At 46.7% G+C, this 18,572-nt stretch overlaps 1 protein-coding gene across 1 annotated transcript in view; it reads right to left on the bottom strand.

Annotated features, from left to right (window-relative positions):
* Positions 1 to 18,572, bottom strand: part of LOC137315822 (zinc finger protein 239-like) — a 118,407-nt gene that overhangs the window by 72,732 nt on the left and 27,103 nt on the right. Inside the window, exon 2 of the mRNA XM_067980300.1 lies at positions 3,741 to 3,750. Coding sequence (XP_067836401.1) covers positions 3,741 to 3,750 — 10 coding nt within the window. The remainder of the gene's footprint in view (positions 1 to 3,740; positions 3,751 to 18,572) is intronic.

The raw sequence follows: 18,572 nt of genomic DNA, 5'->3' as shown, positions 1-18,572 counted from the left end.
TGAGGGTGGCAGGTGGAGTCAGGAGCAAAAATATCATCGCCCTCTGCAGCCCAAACACTATCACTCTCTGCAGCACAAACACCATCACCCTCTGCAGCACAAACACCATCACTCTCTGCAGCACAAAGACCATCACCCTCTGCAGCCCAAACACCATCACTCTCTGCAGCACAAACACCATCACCCTCTGCAGCACAAACACCATCACCCTCTGCAGCACAAACACCATCACCCTCTGCAGCCCAAACACCATCACCCTCTGCAGCACAAACACCATCACCCTCTGCAGCACAAACACCATCACCCTCTGCAGCACAAACACCATCACCCTCTGCAGCACAAACACCATCACCCTCTGCAGCACAAACACCATCACCCTCTGCAGCCCAAACACCATCACTCTCTGCAGTACAAACACCATCACTCTCTGCAGCACAAACACAATCATCCTCTGCAGCACAAACACCATCACCCTCTGCAGCCCAAACACCATCACTCTCTGACGCCGCCGACTCACCACCTTCTGCAGCCCGAGTGTCCTCAGACGGCTGTGAACCTGTGGGAAGGAAGAACAAAATGTTCCACTGGTGAAGCATGTTCATCGTTCACATCACAGACGCCCACACGCTGCACGAGCATGGTCAGACTCGAATCTCCTTTTCCCATCCTTCAGACAACACGCAGGTTTTAAACATGCAGCTGGCCAATAGAGGAATGTGAAACTCACCTTTCCTCGCTCCAGTGTCTGATCGGTTACCAGGCACTAAACTGGAAGTGTTGCCCTGCAGCTGAGTGGCCCTTTCTTCATTCTCGGTCATCTCCCTCATAAAGGCTGAACCGCCGACGGTCTTCGACCTCTCACGGTTATTAAAAGCCATTTGACTTTACAGGATATTGAACAATAAAAATCAGTTTGTGCTTGTTTGTGTGAGAGAGATAAGTTGGGGGTTTGGAGACAGGGTCTAATTCACTAATTGTAATTTAACATCTCAAATCTATGGAGTTGGGATAAAAGATCTCTAAAAGCATTTAGTGAGGCCCGTCCACAATGGCAACTGAGTTTTACGACCAGTTGCCATTCGATTGAACCTTGACCACACCACCCAGAAACAACCTGTGTTTATGCATTAGTTAAACTCAGCTCATTTAAATCTGATCTTTTGTGTGTCAAAAACTCTCTATATATCCTGGCCGACTGCATTAAATCATTGATTTTTTGCGGCCCTGTTCCGCTCTCCGTGACACGGTGCTGTTCGTGCTCAGAACCTGTGCCACCTCCTTCCACACCAACACGCTAACTTTCTGTGCCGCCCGAGACTTCCGTTCCCCAGAAGCCGCCGAAGCCTCACCTCAACCTCATTGAGGAGTGTGTAGAGGTCTTCATCACAACATTTGTTTCACCTCTTCTCATTCATCTTTTGCTGTTCCATCATTTTTCTCAGTGTAAAAACAGCCTTTTCAAAAACAGTTCATTTTATTTTACACTCCTTTTTGAAGACTGTTTATTTAAGATTCCGCTGCTTTTTATAAACGGTTCATTTAAATTCGGCTTTTTATAAAAAGTTTATTTTGAATTTACAATTACATGAAGAACACTAACTTTCAATGAGAAGTCTGTTCACCTCTTTGAGCAATGAAGGCTGGAGCTGTGGGCGTGACTTCACTTCCTGACAGATTTTGTGGGCGTGTCTTCTCCTCTCACAGACATTTCCAGCCGCGGCAACCAACGCTGCTCAGAGGCTCGGGGGACAGAGCAGGATTGGATTCATGGTCCAGTTCAAACAATTCGACGCCGAAAAGCCCGCCGGAAGGAATTTCGTTAATTTAAATCGAAGGAGCGGCGGTGTCCGTTGATTCGACGCTCCGAGCGATTTCTAGCAAGATCTGCCTCATGTATCCTTCCTGACAATTGTATTATCAGCCCCAGTGTATCCTTACTGACCATTGTATTATCAGTCCCCATGTGTCCTTACTGATCATTGTATTATCAGTCCACATGTGTCCTTACTGACCATTGTATTATCAGTCCCCATGTGTCCTTACTGACCATTGTATTATCAGTGCCCATTTGTCCATACTGATCATTGTATTATCAGTCCACATGTACACTTACTGACCATTGTATTATCCGCCGGCGTGTATACCCACTGACCTTTCTATTATCACTCACATGTATACTTCATGACCATTGTATTATCATCCTTCATTTATCCTTACTGACCATTATATTATCACACCCATGTATACTTAATGATCATTGTATTGTCAGCCCCCTTGTATCCTTACTGACCATTGTATTATCAGCCACCGTTTATACTTACGGACCATTGTATTATCAACCCCCATGCACACTTACTAACCATTGTATTATCAGCCCCTGTATACTTACTGTCCATTGTATTATCAGCCCCTGTATACTTACTGTCCATTGTATTATCAGCCCCTGTGTGCTTACCGACCATTGTCTTATCAGCCTCTGTATACTTACTGGTCATTGTATTATCATCCCCCCTGTATACTTACTGGCCATTGTATTATCAGCCGCCGTGTATACTTACTGACCACTGTATTATCAGTCTCCGTGTCTGCTTACTGACCATTTTATTATCAACCTCCATGTATACTTACTGGCCATTGCATTATCAGCCCCCATGTATATTACTGACCATTATATTATCAGCCCCCATGTATAATTGCTGACCATTGTATTATCAGCCCCCATGTATACTTACTGACCACTATATTATCGGCCCCCATTTATACTTACTGGTCCTTGTATTATCAGCCCCCATCTTTACTTACTGACCATTCTATTACCACTCCCATGTATTCTTACTGGCCGTTGTATTATCACTCCCATATATTCTGACTGACTGTTGCATTACCACCGTCATATCTTCTTACTGACCATTACATTATCTTCCACATGTATCCTTACTCAGCATTGTATCAGCACACCACATATATCCTTACTGACAATTGTTTATATTCTTACTGATCATTTTATTTTCACCCACATATATTCTCACTGATAATTGTATTCTCTGCATCCAAGTATCTTTACTGACCATTGCACTGACACATCCCAGGTACTCTTACTGACCATTGTATTTTCCCACCACATGTATTCCGACTGACCATTGCATTATCACACAATATGTGTCCTTGCTGACCATTCTCTGATCACCCCCATTTATACTTACTGACCATTGCATTATCACACCCCATGTATAATTACTGACCATTGTATTATCAATCCCATCTCTCCTTCCTGACCATTACATTATCAGCCCCCATGTATCCTTACTGCCCATTGTATTGTAACCCCGATGTATCATAATTGACCATTGTATCATCTGCATCCAAGTATCCTTATCGACCATTGCATTATGACATCTCAAGTATCCGTACTCACCATTGTATTATCACCCCTACACATTATTAGTGACCAGTATATTATCTGCCCCATTTACAGTTACTGACCATGGCAGTATCATAACCCACGTATCCTTACTGACCATTGTTGAATAAACCCCAGGTATTCTTACTGACTACTGTATTATCATTCCGCTATGTTCTTACTGACCATTACATTATCACACAAATGTGTTCTTTCTGACCATTGCATTAGCAAACCCCGTGTTTCCTTAATGATCATTGCATTATCTGCATTCAAGAATCCTTACAAAACATTCAGTTGTCACCCACATGTATCCGTAAAGGACATTGCATTATCACACCAAATGTGTTCTTACTGACCATTGTATTATCAGACCCCGTGTATCCTTACTGACCATTGTATTATCAGCCCCCATGTATCCTTACTGACCATTGTATTATCAGTCCCCATGTATCCTTACTGACCATTGTATTATCAGCCCCCATGTCTCCTTCCTGACCATTTTATTACCAGCCCCAATGTATCCTTACTGACCATTGTATTATCAGTCCCCATGTATCCTTACTGACCATTGTATTATCAGCCCCAATGTATCCTTACTGACTATTATATTATCAGTCCCCATGTATCCTTACTGACCATTACTTTATCTGCTTTAATCTATCCTTGTTGTCTTTTGCACTTTTGTTTACTCCACCCCAGAAAACGTGTTTGAAAAATTCTGAAATTGCCGGCTGAATTCACAGAAATAATCTGAACTCTGTCAGTGAAGCTGCTCTCTCTTCACATCAGTACTGTAAGACTGCGGGATTCATATTTTCCTTTTTTACATCATTTTTTGTAAGTAATATTCAGACCTTTCGGTAGCTTCACTTCACATCAGTAAAATGCTTGTTTACCTGTTATTTTCAATATCGAGTCATGGTGTTCAGGGATTAACCCGACCTGTTTGTTTACTGACCTTAATTAATGTCAATGTGTCGTTTAATTGTCTCACTGGAGAGTTCCCTCAGGCCATAAATAGGGACTGTTTTCAAGGCGTCACAGCGGAGTGTTTGATGCAGCTTTGCCTCCAGTACAAACAGTGATCATTGGATCTCAGAGATAATGAAGTCATGTTCTGGTATATTCCAACTCAGCTTCGGATTCTCTGGGCAATTATTGATGTACAAAAGATTTACTATCCGCTCCTCGCTGCTGTTGGTGTTCCTGGTAAGTCATTATTTCAGCAATTAATTCGGTAAACCATGTTTAACTGTATTTACTGTCCTTGTCCTTTAGACCCGGTTATTAATTGTATTCAGTGTAATCCTCTTGTTCAGTATCTGGTAATGCACCTTGTTTCCTTCATGTAACATGTGAACAGTTGCCGATTCACTGCCCCAGTTCGATGAACACCATTTCCTTTTCATAACTTTCTTCAACTGATGGTCATTTTTAAGGATTTGACTGTTATTTGAGTCTCGTCCACAAGGAGTGTTGGTGGACGATTCTCTTTATTGAACAGTTTGCCCTCTGCTCTCTGCACTGAACCCTAGTATCGGATCAGAAATATGTGTTCATAGAGTAAGACAGCTGCCTGGAGCTGAATCATTGTTGGATATTGTCCAATATTTCAGAGTGTATTGGTGACCTATCTGTAAGCGCTGGTTTCCACAGATCAGTGTCATTAACGATAACCAGCAGACCTTAAAACTCCTGTTACCTGTGAACAAGTAACTTGAATTGTCTTTCCCAAGGGTTTCCATCTGTTTCAGCATTGTTTTATCCAAGTTGTTATCTGTTAAGGTTCTTATCAGTTGTTTTGAGAAACAAAAGCCAGTTCGAAGGTTTTCGAAGCTTCCACTCATCGTTGCTTTCATTCTTATCAGTTGTTGTTCAAAACCGAAGCTTCTCAAATTTCTGCACATTGCTGTCTTTGCAGTTTAAACTTACAATGTCCAAATGTAATGTCCAAAGGGGCAAAGTTAACCCATTCATTCACGGTTCTCTCTCGTCTCCTCTTCAAATCTGCCGTCATCACCCCATCCTCAAAAAAAATCCATGATCCCTCGGTCCTTGTAAATTACGGCCCCCATCTCCAACCTCCCTTTCCTCTCCTTCAACGTGTTGTCGTTTCCAAAATCTGTGCCCATCTTTCCTGCAAATGCATTTGCAACCTCTCCAATCAGGTTTCCGCCGCTGCCACAGCACTGAGACGGCCCGAATCAAAGTCACAAATGACATCCCATGTGACTGACCGTGGAAAACTATCCCTCCTCTTCCTTCTTGGCCTGTCTGCATCCTTTGACACGGGTGTCCACACCATCCACCTCCAACGCCTCTCGTCCGTTGTCCAACTGGGTGGGACTGCCCTCGCCTGCTTCCATTCCTATCAATTCAGGATTAGCTAGGGAATCTCCTGCAATCATAGAATCATAGAAGTTACAACATGGAAACAGGCCCTTCGGCCCAACATGTCCATGTCGCCCAGTTTATACCACTAAGCTAGTCCCAATTGCCTGCACTTGGCCCATATCCCTCGAAACCCATCTTCCCCATGTAACTGTCCAAATGCTTTTTAAAAGACAAAATTGTACCCGCCTCTACTACTGCCTCTGGCTGCTCGTTCCAGACACTCACCACCCTTTGAGTGAAAAAATTGCCCCTCTGGATCCTTTTGTATCTCTCCCCTCTCACCTTAAATCTGTGCCCCCTCGTTATAGACTCCCCTACCTTTGGGAAAAGATTTTGACTATCGACCTTATCTATGCCCCTCATTATTTTATAGACTTCTATAAGATCACCACTTAACCTCCTACTCTCCAGGGAATAAAGTCCCAGTCTGTCTAACCTCTCCCTGTAAGTCAAACCATCAAGTCCCGGTAGCATCCTAGTAAATCTTTTCTGCACTCTTTCTAGTTTAATAATATCCTTTCTATAATAGGGTGACCAGAACTGTACACAGTACTCCAAGTGTGGCCTCACCAATGCCCTGTACAACTTCAACAAGACATCCCAACTCCTGCATTCAATGTTCTGACCAATGAAACCAAGCATGCTGAATGCCTTCTTCACCACCCTATCCACCTGTGACTCCACTTTCAAGGAGCTATGAATCTGTACTCCTAGATCTCTTTGTTCGATAACTCTCCCCAACGCCCTACCATTAACGGAGTAGGTCCTGGCCCGATTCGATCTACCAAAATGCATCACCTCACATTTATCTAAATTAAACTCCATCTGCCATTCATCGGCCCACTGGCCCAATTTATCAAGATCCCGTTGCAATCCTAGATAACCTTCTTCACTGTCCACAATGCCACCAATCTTGGTGTCATCTGCAAACTTACTAACCATGCCTCCTAAATTCTCATCCAAATCATTAATATAAATAACAAATAACAGCGGACCCAGCACCGATCCCTGAGGCACACCGCTGGACACAGGCATCCAGTTTGAAAAACAACCCTCGACAACCACCCTCTGTCTTCTGTCGTCAAGCCAATTTTGTATCCAATTGGCTACCTCACCTTGGATCCCATGAGATTTAACCTTATGTAACAACCTACCATGCGGTACCTTGTCAAATGCTTTGCTGAAGTCCATGTAGACCACGTCTACTGCACAGCCCTCATCTATCTTCTTGGTTACCCCTTCAAAAAACTCAATCAAATTCGTGAGACATGATTTTCCTCTCACAAAACCATGCTGACTGTTCCTAATTAGTCCCTGCCTCTCCAAATGCCTGTAGATCCTGTCCCTCAGAATACCCTCTAACAACTTACCCACTACAGATGTCAGGCTCACTGGTCTGTAGTTCCCAGGCTTTTCCCTGCCGCCCTTCTTAAACAAAGGCACAACATTTGCTACCCTCCAATCTTCAGGCACCTCACCTGTAGCGGTGGATGATTCAAATATCTCTGCTAGGGGACCCGCAATTTCCTCCCTAACCTCCCATAACGTCCTGGGATACATTTCATGAGGTCCCGGAGATTTATCTACCTTGATGCGCGTTAAGACTTCCAGCACCTCCCTCTCTGTAATATGTACACTCCTCAAGACATCACTATTTATTTCCCCAAGTTCCCTAACATCCATGCCTTTCTCAACCGTAAATACCGATGTGAAATATTCATTCAGGATCTCACCCATCTCTTGTGGTTCCGCACATAGATGACCTTGTTGATCCTTAAGAGGCCCTACTCTCTCCCTAGTTACCCTTTTGCCCTTTATGTATTTGTAGAAGCTCTTTGGATTCACCTTTGCCTGATCTGCCAAAGCAATCTCATATCCCCTTTTTGCCCTCCTGATTTCTCTCTTAACTCTACTCCGGCAATCTCTATACTCTTCAAGGGATCCACTTGATCCCAGCTGCCTATGCATGTCATATGCCTCCTTCTTATTTTTGACTAGTGCCTCAATCTCCCGAGTCATCCAAGGTTCCCTACTTCTACCAGCCTTGCCCTTCACTTTATAAGGAATGTGCTTACCCTGAACCCTGGTTAACACACTTTTGAAAGCCTCCCACTTACCAGACGTCCCTTTGCCTGCCAACAGACTCTCCCAATCAACTTCTGAAAGTTCCTGTCTAATACCATCAAAATTGGCCTTTCCCCAATTTAGAATTTTAACTTTTGGGCCAGACCTATCCTTCTCCATAGCTATCTTAAAACTAATGGAATTATGATCACTTGTCCCAAAGTGATCCCTCACTAACACTTCTGTCACCTGCCCTTCCTTATTTCCCAAGAGGAGGTCAAGTTTTGCCCCCTCTCTAGTCGGGCCATCCACATACTGAATGAGAAATTCCTCCTGAATACACTCAACAAATTTCTCTCCATCCAAGCCCCTAATGCTATGGCTGTCCCAGTCAATGTTGGGAAAGTTAAAGTCCCCTACTATTATCACCCTATTTTTCTTGCAGCTGTCTGTAATCTCCTTACATATTTGCTCCTCAATTTCCCGTTGACTATTTGGGGGTCTGTAGTACAATCCTATCAAAGTGATCTCTCCCTTCTTATTTTTCAGTTCTACCCATATGGACTCAGTGGGCGAACCCTCGGATATATCCCCTCTCACTACTGCCGTGATGTTCTCCCTAATCAAGAACGCAACTCCCCCTCCTCTCTTACCTCCTGCTCTATCTTTCCTATAGCATCTGTACCCTGGAACATTGAGCTGCCAGTCCTGCCCCTCCCTTATCCATGTTTCAGTAATAGCTATAACATCCCAGTCCCATGTACCCATCCATGCCCTGAGTTCATCTGCCTTGCCCATCAGACTTCTTGCATTGAAATAAATGCAGTTTAATCTAGACTTCCCTTGGTCTTTGCCCTGCTTTCTCAGACCATCTGTCCGGTCATGTTCTGTACACTCTCCCTTACTGCCTTTTGTTTCTGTCACCACTTTATTTCCCACTGACTTCCTGCATCGGTTCCCATCCCCCTGCCACATTAGTTTAAACCCTCCCCAACAGCACTGGCAAACACTCCCCCTAGGACATTGGTTCCAGTCCTGCCCAGATGCAGACCGTCCAATTTGTACTGGTCCCACCTCCCCCAGAACCGGTTCCAATGGCCCAGGAATTTGAATCCCTCCCTCTTGCACCATCTCTCAAGCCACGTATTCATCTTAGCTATCCTGTCATTCCTACTCTGACTAACCCGTGGCACTGGTAGCAATCCTGAGATTACTACCTTTGAGGTCCGACTCTTTAGTTTAACTCCTAACTCCCTAAATTCAGCTTGTAGGACCTCATCCTGTTTTTACCTATATCGTTGGTGCCTATATGCACCACGACAACTGGCTGTTCACCCTCCCCCTCCAGAATGTCCTGCAGCCGCTCCGAGACATCCTTGACCCTTGCACAAGGGAGGCAACATACCATCCTGGAGTCTCGGTTGCGTCCGCAGAAACGCCTGTCTATTCCCCTTACAATCGAGTCCCCTATCACTATAGCTCTGCCACTCTTTTTCCTGCCCTCCTGTGCAGCAGAGCCAGCCACGGTGCCATGAACCTGGCCACTGCCACCTTCCCCTGGTGAGCCATCTCCGCCAACAGTATCCAAAACGGTATACCTGTTTTGGAGGGAGATGACCGCAGGGGACCCCTGCACTGCCTTCCTACTCTTCCTCTGTCTGTTGGTCACCCATTCACTATCTCCCTCAGTAATTTTTATCTGCGGTGTGACCAACTCACTGAACGTTCTATCCACGACTTTCTCAGCATCGCGGATGCTCCAAAGTGAGTCCATCCGCAGCTCCAGAGCCGTCAAGCGGTCAAACAATAGCTGCAGCTGGACACACTTCCCGCAGGTGAAGGAATCAGGGATACAGGAAGGAGCCCTGAATTCCCACATCCCACAAGAGGAACATGACACGGCGCTGGGATCTCCTGCCATGACTTAACCCTTAAATTAGCTTAAGAACAACTACAATGTCAAGAGAAAAAAAAAGGAAAGAAAAACTACTTACCACTCCCTTTAAGGAGTTTACTCCTTTAAATTGTTCTCAATTTAGAGAATGTTAACTACACTAGGGACTTTGATTCACTAAAAAATAAACGCTACTTCCTATAAGACCTGCAGACCTTCCCTTTCCTTTTATTTCAGTCACTGTCGATAAGGAGAAATACTCACCTGAACCTACTCACCAATCAGGTGCCTCCCCTGTGTCGCGTCCCGATCTGATTCCTGACGTCACTTCGAACTCGGTCGCAGCTCGGCTCCTCTCAGCGCTCTGAAATCCCGCCTTTTATCGGACGCTCCCTCCGCTCGGCTCGGCTCCTCTCAGCTGTTCTCAGCGCTCTGAAATCCCGCCTTTTATCGGACGCTCCCTCCGCTCGGCTCCGCTCCTCTCAGCTGTTCTCAGCGCTCTGAAATCCCGCCTTTTATCGGACGCTCCCTCCGCTCGGCTCGGCTCCTCTCAGCTGTTCTCAGCGCTCTGAAATCCCGCCTTTTATCGGACGCTCCCTCCGCTCGGCTCCGCTCCTCTCAGCTGTTCTCAGCGCTCTGAAATCCCGCCTTTTATCGGACGCTCCCTCCGCTCGGCTCGGCTCCTCTCAGCTGTTCTCAGCGCTCTGAAATCCCGCCTTTTATCGGACGCTCCCTCCGCTCGGCTCCGCTCCTCTCAGCTGTTCTCAGCGCTCTGAAATCCCGCCTTTTATCGGACGCTCCCTCCGCTCGGCTCCTCTCAGCTGTTCTCAGCGCTCTGAAATCCCGCCTTTTATCGGACGCTCCCTCCGCTCGGCTCCGCTCCTCTCAGCTGTTCTCAGCGCTCTGTAATCCCGCCTTTTATCGGACGCTCCCTCCGCTCCGCTCCTCTCAGCTGTTCTCAGCGCTCTGAAATCCCGCCTTTTATCGGACGCTCCCTCCGCTCGGCTCGGCTCCTCTCAGCTGTTCTCAGCGCTCTGAAATCCCGCCTTTTATCGGACGCTCCCTCCGCTCGGCACGGCTCCTCTCAGCTGTTCTCAGCGCTCTGAAATCCCGCCTTTTATCGGACGCTCCCTCCGCTCGGCTCGGCTCCTCTCAGCTGTTCTCAGCGCTCTGAAATCCCGCCTTTTATCGGACGCTCCCTCCGCTCGGCTCGGCTCCTCTCAGCGCTCTGAAATCCCGCCTTTTATCGGACGCTCCCTCCGCTCGGCTCGGCTCCTCTCAGCGCTCTGAAATCCCGCCTTTTATCGGACGCTCCCTCCGCTCGGCTCCGCTCCTCTCAGCTGTTCTCAGCGCTCTGAAATCCCGCCTTTTATCGGACGCTCCCTCCGCTCGGCTCGGCTCCTCTCAGCTGTTCTCAGCGCTCTGAAATCCCGCCTTTTATCGGACGCTCCCTCCGCTCGGCTCCGCTCCTCTCAGCTGTTCTCAGCGCTCTGAAATCCCGCCTTTTATCGGACGCTCCCTCCGCTCGGCTCGGCTCCTCTCAGCTGTTCTCAGCGCTCTGAAATCCCGCCTTTTATCGGACGCTCCCTCCGCTCGGCTCCGCTCCTCTCAGCTGTTCTCAGCGCTCTGTAATCCCGCCTTTTATCGGACGCTCCCTCCGCTCCGCTCGGCTCCTCTCAGCTGTTCTCAGCGCTCTGAAATCCCGCCTTTTATCGGACGCTCCCTCCGCTCCGCTCGGCTCCTCTCAGCTGTTCTCAGCGCTCTGAAATCCCGCCTTTTATCGGACGCTCCCTCCGCTCGGCACGGCTCCTCTCAGCTGTTCTCAGCGCTCTGAAATCCCGCCTTTTATCGGACGCTCCCTCCGCTCGGCTCGGCTCCTCTCAGCTGTTCTCAGCGCTCTGAAATCCCGCCTTTTATCGGACGCTCCCTCCGCTCGGCTCGGCTCCTCTCAGCGCTCTGAAATCCCGCCTTTTATCGGACGCTCCCTCCGCTCGGCTCGGCTCCTCTCAACCCTCTGAAATCCCGCCTTTTATCGGACGCTCCCTCCGCTCGGCTCGGCTCCTATCAGCTGTTCTCAGCGCTCTGAAATCCCGCCTTTTATCGGACGCTCCCTCCGCTCGGCTCGGCTCCTCTCAACGCTCTGAAAACCCGCCTTTTATCGGACGCTCCCTCCGCTCGGCTCGCCTCCTATCAGCTGTTCTCAGCGCTCTGAAATCCCGCCTTTTATCGGACGCTCCCTCCGCTCCGCTCGGCTCCTCTCAGCAATGATTTATCTTCCCGCCCACACACCGTTATCTCTGGTGTCCCACAAGGAACAATCATTGACCTCCTCCTATTTCACATATTCAAGCTTCCCCTCGGTGACATCATCCGAAAACACAAAGTCAGATTCCACATGTAACTGACACCCAGCTGTTTCTCACCACCGCCTCTCTCGACCCCTTCACTGCGAATCCAACGTCCAGTCCTGGATGAGCAGAAATTTCGTCCATTTAAACATTAGAAAGAGTGAAGCCATTGTCTTCAGCCCCTATCACAAATTCCGTTCATTCGCTACTGATTCCATCCCCCTCCCTGGTCACAGTCTGAGGCTCAACCGGACTAGAAGGCGTTCTATTTGACCCTGAGCTGAGCTTCTGTCCCCAGTTCCTCTCCATCACCAAGATCGCCGACTTCCACCTCGCGAACATTGCCCGTCTCTGCCCCAGCCTCAGCCCACCTTCTGCTGAAATGCTGACCCTTGGATTTGTTACCTCCAGACTCGACTATTCCAATGCTCCACTGGCCGGTCTCCCACCCACCACCCTCCATAAACTTGAGCTCATCCAAAACTCTGCTGCCCGCATCCAAACTCGCACCAAATCCCGTTCACACATCACCCCTCTGCTTGCTGACTGACATTGGCCCCCGGTCGAGCGAATTTAATAATTCCTAAACTCGGGTTACATAGAAATACATAGAATTTACAGCTCACAAACAGGCCATTCGGCCCAACTGGTCTATGCCGGTGTTTATGCTCAACACGAGACTCCTCCCATTCTACTTCATCTCACCCTATCAGCATATTCTTCAATTCCTTTCTCCCTCTTGTACTTAGTTAACTTCCGCTTAAATGCATCTATTCTATTCGCCTCAACTTTTCCTTGTGGTAGCGAGCTCTACATTCTTACCAGTCCCTGGGTAATTCAGTCTCTCCTGAACTGCTTATTGGATTTGTTGGTCATTATCTTATATTTATGACCACTAGTTTTGTCCCCACACGACACCACTAGTGAAAAAATGAGAGAAAAGAGTCCCAGCCTGTTCAGCCCCTCCTGATAAGTACATCCTCTCAGTTCTGGTATTATCATTGTAAATCTGTTTTGCACTCACTCCAGTGCCTTTAAACCATTGTTATTAATGGAGATCACAACGGTGCACAATACTCCAAGAGTGGACTAACCACTGGTTACAAATCACTGGTCAGGCCTCAGCTGTCCAATTGTCTCCAATTATGGGCATCACACATTAGGAACGATTTCAAGGCCTTGGAGAGGGTGCAGAGGAGATTTAGTAGAATGTTCCCAGGGATGAGCGACCAGGCTGCTGCTTTTACTCCCAGTCTGATGTACAATTCCTTGTTTTTCTCTTCCTTACAGTGAACTTAGTGACGATTGTGATCCTGTCTGGAGGAAGGTGCGGTCTCTCCAAATGTGTCACCCGTTACCTGGTGTCCATGGCAGCGGCGGATCTACTGGTCGTTATCACTGATCTGATATTCATGCAAATTCCTATTCTTTATTCGTCTCAGTTTCAGTTCATTTGGAACTTTAAACTGTGTAATATCCACGCCGTCTTGCTGTACTCAGTCACAGACTGTTCTGTCTGGTTCACAGTCACTTTCACCTTTGATCGATTTGTGGCCATTTGTTGCCAGAAGCTGAAAACAAAATATTGCACCGAGAAAACGGCGGCTGTGGTTCTGGGAACAGTGAGTGTGCTGTTCTGTGTGAAGAACACTTTCTGGTACTTTATGCTTGGAGGTGAATATTGGATGAGTAATTCTCCCTGGTTTTGTTTTGTATCATTGGATGTTCTTTATTCACAGGTGTGGGCAGTAATTGTATTCCTTCATTATATTGTAACCCCATTTGTTCCATTTGTTCTGATTCTGCTGCTCAATGCTTTAACCGTCAGACACATTTTAGTGTCGAGCAGAGTCCGCAGGAGACTCCGAGCCCACAGCAGTGCGGAGTGTCCCAGTGACCCAGAGATGGAGAAGAGAAGGAAATCCATCATTTTACTGTTCGTTATATCGGGGAATTTTATCCTGTTATGGGCGGTGTTTCTGTTGTATTCTGTATGGAACCGATTGTATGTGTTAGACTTTATTCCTGTGTCTCTACCTGAATTCGTAAATGAACTGGGATTTATGCTCCAGCTCCTGAGTTGCTGCACCAACACGTGTATTTATGCCGTGACCCAGACTAAATTCAGAGAGGAGTTGAAGAATGTGGTGAAATATCCCTTTACTGGAATTGTTAAATTCATTAAATAATGAGAAGACTTTCCATCATCACACGGTGTTGGTCTGGTGTTCTGCCCAATCCCCTCATCTCTGGGATACAAACACAGTGAGGCCTGTTTTCATCTTTTACCGCCCGGATTTAGTGACTAACAGGTACGGTAGAGGTGGGGAAGTCCGCGGAGATCAGTCCCTCTTGATTCCTGCTGGTTTTTAGCCCCGTTCAGTCCTCTGGTGCGGCCTGTGGCGGGTGGATGAAGCTCCCGTCCGCCAGGCTCTTGTTTCATGTGTTTAACCAAAGCGGGCGGGCGGGGCACACATGCAGCCCGTGGACTGAGGACCAGAGAATCATATTTTAAGAATCATTTTCCGTCTCCTTAGGAACAGAGGAACAGGAGTCGGCCATTGAAACCCTCGAGCGTGTTCCCCCATTCTATAAGATCAAGTTCGATCTGTATATTAACTCAATTTACCCGCCTTGGATTTGAACACTTTATACCCTCGACTATCAAAAATCGATCAATCTCAGTTTTGAAATTTTCAATTGATCCCCAGCCTCAACAGCTTTTTGGAGGAGAGGGTTCCAGATTTCCACTGCCCTTTGTGTGAATAAATGATTCCTGACATCACCCTTGAACGGACGACCTTTAATTTTAAGGTTATGGCCCATTGTTCTGGACTCCCCCACCAGAGGAAATAGTTTCTCTCCATCTTCCCCATCAAATCCTTTAATCATCTCAAATACGACCATTAGATCTGCCCTTAATCTTCTATACTGAAGGGAATACAAGCCTGGTCTGCACAGTCTGTCCTCATAATTTAACCTTTTTAGCCCCGGTATCATTCAGGTGAATCTGTGCTGTACCCCCTCCAAGGCCCATATATCCTTCCTGAGGTGCGCTGCCCAGAACTGAATTCAGTATCCAGATGGGTTCTAACCAGAGCTCAGCACAGCTTTAACATAACTTCCACCCTTTGTGTTCCAGCCCTTTTTGATCAGGCTCAAAGTTCCATTCGTCTTTTCAATTATTTTTTGTACCTGTCCTTCAGCTTTTAGTGATTTCTGGACATGGACTCCACAATCTCTCTGCTCTTCCACAGTTCCCAGCATCTCACCATTTTGATACCCTGATCTATCTTTCTTAGGTTGAAAGCGGATGACCTCACACTTTCCCACATTGAACTCCATCTGCCAGAGTTTTGCCCGTTCACTTAATCTTTCAACGTCCCTTTCCAACTATCTGCTCCCATCTACAATATTTATTGTACTTCCTAACTTACTGTCGTCAGAAAACTTAGATACACGGCTCTCTATTCCTTCATCCAAGTCATTTATAAACATAGTGAAAAGCTGAATCCCCAGTACAGATCCCTGGGGACACCACTGGTCACATCCTGCTGATTTGAGTCGATACCCATTATCCCCACTCTTTGTCTCCTACCTCATAACCAATTCCCTGTCCAAGCCAATGGGTTGTCTCCAATTCCATGCACTCTCGATTTTGTCAACAGACTCTTATGTGGAACCTTGTCGAACGCCTTCTGGAAGTTCATATAAATAACATCCATAGACACTCCTAATCTACCACATTAATTAGCTCCTCAAAAAAATCAACTCGCTTCGTTCGACATGGTAGCAGGAGAGGTCGATAAGGTGGTTAAGAAGGCAGATGGAATGCTTTCCTTTATTAGCCGAGGCATAGAATAAAATAACAGGGATGTTATGCTGGAACTGTATAAAACACTAGTTAGGCCACAGTTTGAGTCCTGCGCACAGTTCTGGTCAACACATTACAGGAAGGTTGTAATTGCACTTGAGAGGGTGCAGTGGAGATTTACGAGGATGTTGCCAGGACTGGAGAATTTTAGCTGTGATGACAGATTGGATAGTCTGTGGTTGTTTTCCTTGAAGCAGAGGAGGCTGAGGGGTGATATGACTGAGGTGTACAAAATTATGAGGGGCCTAGATAGAATGGATAGGAAGGACCGATTTCCCTGAGCGGAGGGGTCAATGAAGAGGGGGCATAGATTTAAAGTGATTGGTAGAAGGATTAGAGCGAAAATGAGGAAAATCTTTCACCCAGAGGGCGGTGGGGGTTTGGAACTCACTGCCTGAGAGGGTGGAAGAGGCAGAAACCCTTAACTCATTTAAAAAATACCTGGATGTGCACCTGAAGAGCCGTGACCTGCAGGGCTACGGACCAAATGCGGGAAAGTGGGATTTGGCTGGGTGGCGCGTTTCTCAGCCGGCGCGGACAAGATGGGCCGAACGGCCTCCTTCTGTGCCGTAAATTTTCTATAATTCTATGATTCTAAGAGGTCCAGGATCAATTTACAGCTTATTGAGTAAGACTTGTCACTGTCCCGGAAACCCCCTGTCCCTCGGTATCTGTGTCCGGGGAGAAGCTGATGGATTTGTGTGACTTTCTTCAGGTGAATCTTTGTGCTCATCGAGGTGATGGGTGTCAGAGTCTGGAAATGGGACATTTAATCAGTCCGAGCACCTCTTGTCAGTATCCGGGACTCCCAGGTCAGGCACAGAGCAGTTTACATACAAGAACAACAACTTGCATTTATATAGCGCCTTTAACATTATAAAAGCTCCTAAGGCGTTTCACAGGAGCGATTATCAAACATAATGTGACACTGAGCCATATATGGAGATATTAGGACCGGTGACCAAAAGCTTGGTCAAAGAGGTCAGATTTAATGAGCGTCTTAAAGGAGGAGAGAGAGGAGGAGAGGTTTAGATGGGGAATTCCAGAGCTGAGGGCCGTGGCAGCTGAAGGCACGGCCGCCAACGGTGGAGAGATTTAGGAGAAGCGCAGAAATCTCGGAGGGTTGTTGGGCTGGAGGAGGATACAGAGATAGGGAGGGCCGAGACCATGGAGGAATTTGGAAAGAAGGATGAGAATTTTAAAATCGAGGTGTTCCCGTCCGACCAAAAGCAAGCACAGGGGTGATGGATGTACAGGACTTGGTGCGAGTTAGAATACGGGCAGCAGAGTTTTGGATGAGGTCAAGTTTATGGAGGGTGGAAGATGAGAGGCCGGCCAGGAGATCATTGGAACAGTCAAGTCTAAAGGTAACAAATGCATGGGCGAGGGTTTCAGCAACAGATGAGCTGAGGTGGGCTGGAGATGCGCAATGTTACAGAGGTGGAAGTAGGCGATCTTGGTGATGGAGAGGATATGTGAGTAAATCTCTCTCTACACTGTCCCAACAAACACTCCCAGGGCAGGTACAGCATGGGTTAGGTACAGAGTAAAGCTCCCTCTACACTGTCCCATCAAACACTCCCAGGGCAGGTACAGCACGGGTTAGATACAGAGTAAATCTCCCTCTACACTTTCCCATCAAACACTCCCAGGGCAGCGACAGCACAGCTTTGCCCCGTATCTAACCCGTGCTGTATTTAACTTATGGGTTTTAGAGATATTAACACAACATGGCTAAAATAAATTAACATCAAATATCTGATATAGTGTGTATTCTGGGAAAGAGGAGTTTAGTCTGAGATGGAAACTCAAAAGGCCCTTCACTGCAGACAGGTCACCATGGCAACACAGATCAGACATTCCAAACCCCAGAATCGGCTGGTTGGAATCTCTGATCAGATGAGGAGAAAGAACAGGACTTTGTCTGTTATTAACCATAAGAAAAGTTTAAACCACTGATAACAGAATAGGTTAAATTAGAATGTGTGATGTTTATATCTAAAATTGTGAAAATATAAGAAATAACATAATTAACAGTAGGCAGGGTGGTTTAGGGATAATGAGAAAATTACTGGAGAAGTGTAATTTCTGTGAAACAAGGAATGTGTCTTCCTGTAAATCACAGATTAGAGAAATTCCGGCTGTCTTTTCCTCGATTCCTGCCTCAACCCAGCCGAGAAGACAATGAGTGAGGTACAGAGATGGGTCACTACAGGGCATAAAAGTGAGGGGATAGTGATGGAAGGGACTGGAGACACTGGAGATCGAGCTCAGGGCGCCTGAGGTTCCATCCAGCGGGCTGACCTCGTGTAAGTTATTGTGGACACATGGGACTTGCATGTTTACTCAGATTGACGGATCGATATGAGATATAATAGAGGACAGAGAATCTGCTCATCTCATATTAGTAATAAAGTATGAAAGTTGCAGATGCTAGACTCTCAAACCTGCTAATTAATAAGACAAGGTGTTCGCTACAATCTTAAACCACTAAGTCTCTCTGCTCCTTTACTCATTTTAAAGTTTTGCCTTTTACTGTACATTTCATCTCCTTATTCTTCCTCCCAAAATCTATCACCTCACATTTCTCTGCAT

This window comes from Heptranchias perlo, unplaced genomic scaffold, assembly GCF_035084215.1.
Source record: "Heptranchias perlo isolate sHepPer1 unplaced genomic scaffold, sHepPer1.hap1 HAP1_SCAFFOLD_56, whole genome shotgun sequence".
Taxonomy (NCBI): Eukaryota; Metazoa; Chordata; class Chondrichthyes; order Hexanchiformes; family Hexanchidae; genus Heptranchias; species Heptranchias perlo.
This window is presented reverse-complemented; position numbering and strand designations above follow the sequence as displayed.